Source organism: Hyla sarda, chromosome 8 (assembly GCF_029499605.1).
Source record: "Hyla sarda isolate aHylSar1 chromosome 8, aHylSar1.hap1, whole genome shotgun sequence".
NCBI lineage: Eukaryota > Metazoa > Chordata > Amphibia > Anura > Hylidae > Hyla > Hyla sarda.
Window position 1 is genome coordinate 234,587,557 of NC_079196.1, and position 10,472 is coordinate 234,598,028.

At 44.0% G+C, this 10,472-nt stretch overlaps 1 protein-coding gene across 1 annotated transcript; it reads left to right on the top strand.

Annotated features, from left to right (window-relative positions):
* The first annotated feature begins 3,679 nt into the window (after positions 1–3,679).
* Positions 3,680–4,636, top strand: LOC130285417 (taste receptor type 2 member 40-like). The gene has a single exon (XM_056536779.1). It carries the CDS (start codon positions 3,680–3,682, stop codon positions 4,634–4,636), a length of 957 nt encoding a protein of 318 aa, XP_056392754.1.
* The last annotated feature ends 5,836 nt before the right edge of the window (positions 4,637–10,472 follow it).

The following is a 10,472-nucleotide window of genomic DNA, read 5'->3' on the forward strand; positions in this document are numbered from 1 at the left end:
TCCTGGGAACCTGAGGACAATATCCTAGATAAAAATCTGGTCCTCAGGTTCTCAGGCTCCAAGAAGAGGGGGAGACCCAAGGGGGGGGTACTGTTACGCCGAGCGCTCCGGGTCCCCGCTCCTCCCCGGAGCGCTCGCTACACTCTCGCTCCCGCAGCGCCCCGGTCAGATCCACTGACCGGGTGCGCTGCGATACCGCCTCCAGCCGGGATGCGATTCGCGATGCGGGTGGCGCCCGCTCGCGATGCGCACCCCGGCTCCCGTACCTGACTCGCTCTCCGTCGGTCCTGTCCCGGCGCGCGCGGCCCCGCTCCCTAGGGCGCGCGCGCGCCGGGTCTCTGCGATTTAAAGGGCCACTGCGCCGCTGATTGGCGCAGTGGTTCTAATCAGTGTGTTCACCTGTGCACTCCCTATGTATACCTCACTTCCCCTGCACTCCCTCGCCGGATCTTGTTGCCATTGTGCCAGTGAAAGCGTTCCCTTGTGTGTTCCTAGCCTGTGTTCCAGACCTCCTGCCGTTGCCCCTGACTACGATCCTTGCTGCCTGCCCCGACCTTCTGCTACGTCCGACCTTGCTTCTGTCTACTCCCTTGTACCGCGCCTATCTTCAGCAGTCAGAGAGGTTGAGCCGTTGCTAGTGGATACGACCTGGTCACTACCGCCGCAGCAAGACCATCCCGCTTTGCGGCGGGCTCTGGTGAATACCAGTAGTGACTTAGAACCGGTCCACTAGCACGGTCCACGCCAATCCCTCTCTGGCACAGAGGATCCACCTCCTGCCAGCCGGCATCGTGACAACATCCTCCTGTCCTTACATCCTCCTGTCCTTACATCCTCCTGTCCTTACATCCCCCTGTGCTTACATCCCCCTGTCCTTACATCCTCCTGTCCTTACATCCCCCTGTCCTTACATCCTCCTGTCCTTACATCCTCCTGTCCTTACATCCCCCTGTCCTTACATCCCCCTGTCCTTACATCCCCCTGTCCTTACATCCTCCTGTCCTTACATCCCCCTGTCCTTACATCCCCCTGTCCTTACATCCTCCTGTCCTTACATCCCCCTGTCCTTACATCCTCCTGTCCTTACATCCCCCTGTCCTTACATCCCCCTGTCCTTACATCCTCCTGTCCTTACATCTTCCTGTCCTTACAACCCCCTGTCCTTACATCCCCCTGTCCTTACATCCTCCTGTCCTTACATCCTCCTGTCCTTACCTCCTCCTGTCCTTACCTCCTCCTCTCCTTTCATTCTCCTGTCCTTACATCCCCCTGTCCTTACATCCCCCTGTCCTTACATCCTCCTGTCCTTACATCCCCCTGTCCTTACATCCCCCTGTCCTTACATCCTCCTGTCCTTACATCCTCCTGTCCTTACATCCCCCTGTCCTTACATCCCCCTGTCCTTACATCCTCCTGTCCTTACATCCCCATGTCCTTAAAGGGTAGCTCCCACCATCCTATTTTTTTTTTTTGCTTATAATGAGCAGTAATGGTGGAGTCATCTCCCCGCCATCTTATACCCACCCCCCCCCTCCATCCTTACTGATTCCTATACCTTATAATGAGCAGTAATGATGGAGTCATCTCCCCGCCATCTTATACGCAACCCCCCTCCATCCTTACTGATTCCTATACCTTATAATGAGCAGTAATGATGGAGTCATCCCCCCGCCATCTTATACGCACCCCCCCTCCATCCTTACTGATTCCTATACCTTATAATGAGCAGTAATGATGGAATCATCCCCCCTCCATCTTATACGCACCCCCCCCCCCTTCATCCTTACTGATTCCTATACCTTATAATGAGCAGTAATGTTGGAGTTATCTCCCCGCCATCTTATACGCATCCCCCCTCCATCCTTACTGATTCCTATACCTTATAATGAGCAGTAATGGTGGAGTCATCCCCCCGCCATCTTATACGCACCCCCCCCCCCCCCCCTCCATCCTTACTGATTCCTAAACCTTATAATGAGCAGTAATGGTGGAGTCATCTCCCCGCCATCTTATACGCAACCCTCCTCCATCCTTACTGATTCCTATACCTTATAATGAGCAGTAATGATGGAGTCATCCCCCCACCATCTTATACGCACCCCCCTCCATCCTTACTGATTTCTATACCTTATAATGAGCAGTAATGATGGGATCATCTCCCTGCCATCTTATAGGCACCCCCATCCCCCTATCCTTACTGATTTCTATACCTTATAAAGACCAGTAATCATGGAGTCATCTTCCCACCATCTTATAGGCACCCCCCCATCCCCCTATCCTTACTTATTCCTATACCTTATAATGAGCAGTAATGATGGAGTCATCTACCCGCCATCTTATACACACACCCCCATCCCTCCCTCCTTACTGATTTCTATACCTCATAATGACCAGTAATGGTGGAGTCATCTCCCTGCCATCTTATATGGACCCCCTCATCCCCCTATCCTTACTGATTTCTATACCTCATAATGATCAGTAATGGTGGAGTCGTCTCACCGCCATCTTATACGCACCCCCCATCCCTCCATCCTTACTGATTTCTATACCTCACAATGAGCAGTAATGGTGGAGTCACCTCACCGCCATCTTATACGCACCCCCCCATCCTTACTGATTTCTATACCTCATATTGAGCAGTAATGGTGGAGTCATCTCCCCGCCATCTTATATGTACCCCCCCATCCCTCCATCCTTACTGATTTCTATACCTCTCAATGAGCAGTAATGATGGAGTCACCCCCCACCATCTTATACGCACCCCCCCATCCTTACTGATTTCTATACCTCATAATGAGCAGTAATGGTGGAGTCATCTCCCCACCATCTTATATGCACCCCCCCCCCATTCCTCCATCCTTACTGATTTCTATACCTCTCGATGAGCAGTAATGGTGGAGTCATCTCACCGCCATATTATATGTGCCCCTATCCCCCTATCCTTACTGATTTCTATACCTCATAATGAGCAGTAATGGATGAGTCATCTCACCGCCATCTTATATGCACCCCCCATCCCTCCATCCTTACTGATTTCTATATCTCATAATGAGCAGTAATGGATGAGTCATCTCACCGCCATCTTATATGCACCCCCCATCCCCTCATCCTTACTGATTTCTATACCTCATAATGAGCAGTAATGTTGGAGTCATGTCCCCACCATCTTATATTCACCCCCCATCCCTCCATCCTTACTGATTTCTATACCTCATAATGAGCAGTAATGGTGGCGTCATCTCACCGCCATCTTATACGCACCCCCCCATCCCCCCATCCTTACTGATTTCTATACCTCATAATGAGCAGTAATGGTGGAGTCATCTCCCCGCCATCTTATATGCACCCCCCATCCCTCCATCCTTACTGATTTCTATACCTCATAATGAGCAGTAATGGTGGAGTCATCTCACCGCCATCTTATACGCACCCCCATCCCCCATCCTTACTGATTTGTATACCTCTATAGTTCCCTATGAGAAGTCCTTGTAGTCCTATATACCAGGCTATGATCGTGATATTATCAGACCCTTTGCATGAGGACTGAGACTAAAGCTTCTGAGATATTTGCATGACAACCAGGTCATTAATCTCCATCAGTGAAAACTCCAGATCTTGACTTCACTCAACGTCAGATCCATCTGGGGCTGAGGACACTGCAGGCTTGTGCTGGGACATAATGAAAACCTTTTTCCAGGGCTTCGGCTTCATCTTTGCTGTGGTTGAATGTGTTGTTGGGGTTTTCTTTAACTCCCACATTATAATCCAGAACGTCCTGGACTGGAGAAGGGGGAACCGGCTGAGCCTGTGCGATAAGATCTTGGTCCTCATGGCCATGAATAACATTTGTCTTCAGTGCGACATGAATATCGCTACCTTCCTGTACATTGTTTTCCCGGAGATGGTTCAGTATCAGAACACTTATTCCACCTTGTCGGTTTTCCTGATATTTCAGTTTTACTTCAGCTTCTGGATCACGGCCGGACTCTGCCTCTTCTATTGTCTCAGGATCGTCACCTTTACCCATCGCCTCCTCATCCGGCTGAAGACCAACATCTCTCAGGTCATCCCCAGGTTCCTCCTTTTGGCCTCCGTGGGATCTTTTGGCCTCAGCGTTCTCTCTGTTTGGTGCATTGAAGTGGTTCCATCCAATAAGAATTCTAATTTCTCCACTAGTTTATTAATGAATAATGTGACCATCGTACTGAGTCCGCCCTATAAAGTTCTGACTATAGTCGTAGGCTGCTGTTTGCCATTTGTGCTGACGGTCCTCTGCACGATCCTCACACTGTCCTCCCTGTTCACACATACCTGGAGTATGAGGAAGAACAAGGCCGGCTTCAGTATTCCCCGGCTGGACGCCCACATTCGAGCTGCCCGGATCATGATTTACCTCGCTGTCCTCTACGCGGTCTTCTACCTCTCTGAAGTCTGTCTCCTGACATCTTCATTGTCTGTGGACAACCTATGGGAACTTATGTTCTTGGTTGTTGTGTTGATCTATCCTACATCTCAGTCCTTGATCATCATCTTTGGGAACTCTAAGCTTCGCTCTTCATGTGTATGGATGAACTTCCATACTGGGCATCGAGGTGGCCCTCATTTACCATGGCATGGCTTCTGTACCCGGGTGTGAGGCTAGCCCCATGACATAGAGGTGGACCTCGTTTACACTGGCATGGCTTCTGTACACAGGTGTGAGGCTAGCCCCATGACATAGAGGTGGACCTCGTTTACACTGGCATGGCTTCTGTACACAGGTGTAAGGCTAGCCCCATGACATAGAGGTGGTCCTCATTTACACTGGCATGGCTTCTGTACACAGGTGTAAGGCTAGCCCCATGACATAGAGGTGGTCCTCATTTACACTGGCATGGCTTCTGTACCTGGGTGTGAGGCTAGCCCTATGAACTCATTAGACATGATGTAGTCATCCAAAGCCCTTGTGGCACCAGAACTTGTGCCTCATCATGGACCCCATGGTTGACAGAAACAAGTCCAGGAACATTAGGATTGAGCAGGTTCTGACTTATCATGGAGGCTTCCAATGGGCTGAATATTATGTCATGTGATTTTATGTCAAGACTGGAGACTTCACATTATGCAATAAATACTTCTTTACTGAACTCAGCAGTGAAATAGTTAATACAGATTAAAAAAAACTTAAAAGTGCAACCAAGTGTGTTGTACACCAGATGATGACCAATTAGGACAGAGCTAATGTGATATAGGCAGGTGTAACAGTAGCTCATCCTCTTTCTTTACTGCTCAGCAGTCCAGATAAGTTCATTGTTCGCTCTTTATTCCTCTTTTATGATTTTTTTCCATAATTCTTTTCCTTTCCTGCATTATTGATATTATTTTCCTTTATTTCATTTATTCATACCTGCTCATTCTCATTTTGTGATATTTTATTTAATTATTTTTATTTCTCCATTATTATTATTTTTGGTCCCTACATTTATTTCTAATTTCCTCCTATTATTATTATAACATTTATACCTCATAATTATTTTTCCTCACTTCCAATTGATATTATATATTATTAATGCATTCATTTATTAATAATAATTTATTAATGATAATATATTAACTCATTTATTTCCTAATTTAAATAATATTTATTCTATACCACTAACACCACTGGCTATTGAAAAAGAGGACCTGGCTCCTCGAAACGTGTCTAGCCCAGTTATACATGCATTTGCATCCCATCTCTGGCAAAACTGGAGGATACACATGACCTTAAAGGGGTTATCCAGGAAAAATAAAAAATAAAAAAAAATAAAAAAAAAAAAAATATATATATATATATATATATATATATATATATATCAACTAGCTCCAGAAAGTTAAATAGATTTGTAAATTACTTTTATCAAAAAAAACTTAATCCTTCTAGTACTTATCAGCTACTGAAGTAGAGTTGTTCTTTTCTGTCTAAGTAATCTCTGATGACACCTGTCTCGGGAACTGTCCAGAGTAGGAGAAAATCCCCATAGCAAACCTCTTCTACTCTGTGCAGTTCCTGAGACAGACAAAGGTGTCAGCAGAGAGCACTGTTGTCAGACAGAAAAGAACAACTCAACTTCAGCAGACTGTCATTTATTGGACATATTTTCTTTTTTGTCTTTCTTATCTTTATTTTTTCACCTTCTCCTTTCTTAACCTTAAAGGGGTACTCCGCTGCTCAGCATTTGGAACAAGCTGTCACGCCCCCTCCCATAGACTTGTATTGAGGGGGCGGGCGTGACATCATGGGGGGGGGGGGGGCTATGACGTCACAAGCTCCCGGCCCCAGCGTATGGAACAGTTTGTGGAGTACCCCTTTAACCTAGCAGGACTGTTACAATATTTAGTTTTTTCTTGTACGTTTTTGACACATAGGGTAATGTGTACCCCAGTATCCTCGCTTTAGATTTTGGTTTTATGTAGAGCTCCCAACCAACTTTTTTCTCTGGTAAATGATTTATTTACACCTAATTGTATATACTTTAAATATATATATATATATATATATATATATATATATATATATTATTATTTTACATTATACTATATTATTAATTTATTATTTATACTAGCTACATTGGGAATATTAAAGGGGTTATCCAGAAAAAACTTTATATATATATATATATATATGTATATATATATATATATATATATATATCAACTGGCTCCAGAATGTTAAACAGATTTGTAAATTACTTCTATTAAAAAATCTTAATCCTGAGGCCCCCCTGTGGTCTGCTACTCAATACCTCTTATTCTTTCCCCTCAATACTCTTCCTTCTCCTTTTTTATTTATTGTCCTTATTTTTTACTGTTATTTTCCTGTTAATATGATTTTTGTTTAACTGTTTCCCTTTGTTATGGAAATTTTCAAAATTGTGAAAATAAACAATTATAAAAAAAAAAATCTTAATCCTTTCAGTACTTATGAGCTGCTGAAGTTAAGGTTGTTCTTTTCTGTCTAAGTGCTACCTAATGACAGGTGTCTTGGGAACTGTCCAGTTTAGAAGAGGTTTGCTATGGGGATTTGCTTCTAAACTAGGTGGTTCCTGAGACACATGTCATCAGGGAGCACTTAGACAGAAAAGAACAACTCAACTTCAGAAGCTCATAAGTACTGATAGGATTAAGATTTTTTAATAGAAGTAATTTACAAATCTGTTTAACTTTCTGGAGCCAGTTGATATATATATATATATATATATATATATATATATATATATATATATATATATATATATATATATATATAAAAAGTTTTTTCCTGGAATACCCCTTTAAATATGTCTTCTGAACAATCCCAACCCAAGGAATGTAACTATTTGTATTAATATTTTAACTACTGATTTTCCTCCGTCTTTGGTCTTTACATTGAAACAATTAAAGTAAAAACCATTGAGAATTTCCTGTTTCTGTAATGTGGGATGTAATTGGAGGCGTTCTGGTATTTCCAATGGGTGGGATGTGGTGTGGATGGGGATCGCGGAAGTATTGTGAATGGTAGACAGCGCCCCCATTAGTCAGGTGAAAGAACATATCTGACTATATTACGTGGAGGAGAAGGTCTACACCCCAATCCAAGTCCTGGCAGGGGGATCGGCCTATGTGCCAGATGTGATTTACCAACCAGTCACCAAAACCGGGGGCAGGAGATAAGCGGCCGCCCCGGGGGCATTTGGGTCATCGTTGTTTAATAAAGGTTATTGCTCTTAATACATAAATGGTTCATAAGTGATGACTGGAGGACGGGAAGGCTTAAAGGGGTACTCCGGAGGAAAACAAATGTTCTCAAATAAACTGGGGCACTTACAATAGGTAAAGTATTGATAAATTATATAGAAAAGAGCACGTACATGCACTCACCGCTCGGCAGAGGTAGACGTGTGTTGGGGTCCGGCGCCATCCAACTGCGTCTATACTGAGATCCAGCGTCCCATGAACCGGACCCCCAACACACGTCTACCTCTGCCAAGCGGTGAGTGCACGTACGTGCTCTTTTTTTAATAAGATTTGTAAATGACTTCTATGTAAAAATCTTAATCCTTCCAGTACGTATCAGCTGCTGTATGCTCCACAGGAAGTTGTGTAATTCTTTCCAGTCTGACCACAGTGCTCTCTGCTGCCCCCTCTGACCATGTCAGGAACTGTACAGAGTTGGAGCAAATCCCCATAGCAAACCTATTCTGCTCTGGACAGTTCCTGACATGGACAGAGGGGGCAGCAGAGAGCACTGTGGTCAGACTGGAAAGAACTTCACAACTTCCTGTGGAGCATACAGCAGCTGATAAGTGGATCTGGATGTTTTTCAGAAAAAACAAAATATTACAGGTTATGGATACTGAATATATGAGGGCGGGCGCTGATCCAGGGATGTTTTTTTTCTCCTTCCTCTGGATAAACACAGTAGGTTTTAGGCTGAACTCGATGGACTCTTGTCTTTTTTAACCTTTTAACATATGTTACTTATTAGGTGACCAAGTGACACAATGGAGACACCTGATCTGACAGCGCCCCCGTTATGTATCTCTTACATTGAATAAGGAAGAAAAGGCCAACCAGCTCATCCCGCCTGGACAACCGGAGCACCGATCCAGATGGTGGACGACACATTGAACAACATAACAGTTTGTTGAACATATAAACCAGAATCATTGAGCATCCAATCCATCCACAGCACAAGACATCGTCCATCTCCAGCCATTTTGTCTTCAGCTGAAGCTCAGGATATCCCTCTCCCTTTTTTTTTACCAAGAGTGTAAAAAAGTTATCAGTCTTGGAGTATGTTTTTATTGTGCCCTCATACCCCTCATACTCATCATACCCCTCATACTCATCATACCCCTCATACTCATAATACCCCTCATACTCATCATACCCCTCATGCTCATAATACCCCTCATACTCATCATACCCCTCATACTCATAATACCCCTCATAATCATCATATCACTTATACTCATCATACCCCTCATACTCATCATACCCCTCATACTCATCATACCCCTAATACTCATCATACTCATCATAACCTTTATACTCATCATATCCCGCATACTCATCATACCCCTCATACTCATAATACCCCTCATACTCATCATACCCCTCATACTCATCATACCCCTCATACTCATCATATCCCTCATACTCATCATACCCCTCATACTGATCATACCCCTCATACTCATTATACACCTCATACTCATCATATCCCTCATACTCATCATATCCCTCATACTCATCATACCCCTCATACTCATCATACCCCTCATGCTCATAATACCCCTCATACTCATCATACCCCTCACACTCATAATACCCCTCATACTCATCATATCCCTTATACTCATCATACCCCTCATACTCATCATACCCCTCATACTCATCATACCCCTCATACTCATCATACCCCTCATACTCATAATACCCCTCATACTCATCATACCCCTCATGCTCATAATACCCCTCATACTCATCATACCCCTCATACTCATAATACCCCTCATACTCATCATATCCCTTATACTCATCATACCCCTCATACTCATCATACCCCTCATACTCATCATACCCCTCATACTCATCATACCCCTCATACTCATAATACCCCTCATACTCATCATACCCCTCATACTCATAATACCCCTCATAATCATCATATCCCTTATACTCATCATACCCCTCATACTCATCATACCCCTCATACTCATCATACCCCTAATACTCATCATACTCATCATAACCTTTATACTCATCATATCCCGCATACTCATCATACCCCTCATACTCATAATACCCCTCATACTCATCATACCCCTCATACTCATCATACCCCTCATACTCATCATATCCCTCATACTCATCATACCCCTCATACTGATCATACCCCTCATACTCATTATACACCTCATACTCATCATATCCCTCATACTCATCATATCCCTCATACTCATCATACCCCTCATACTCATCATACCCCTCATACTCATCATACCCCTCATGCTCATAATACCCCTCATACTCATCATACCCCTCACACTCATAATACCCCTCATACTCATCATATCCCTTATACTCATCATACCCCTCATACTCATCATACCCCTCATACTCATCATACCCCTCATACTCATCATACCCCTCATACTCATAATACCCCTCATACTCATCATACCCCTCATGCTCATAATACCCCTCATACTCATCATACCCCTCATACTCATAATACCCCTCATACTCATCATATCCCTTATACTCATCATACCCCTCATACTCATCATACCCCTCATACTCATCATACCCCTCATACTCATCATACCCCTCATACTCATAATACCCCTCATACTCATCATACCCCTCATGCTCATAATACCCCTCATACTCATCATACCCCTCATACTCATAATACCCCTCATACTCATCATATCCCGCATACTCATCATACCCCTCATACTCATAAT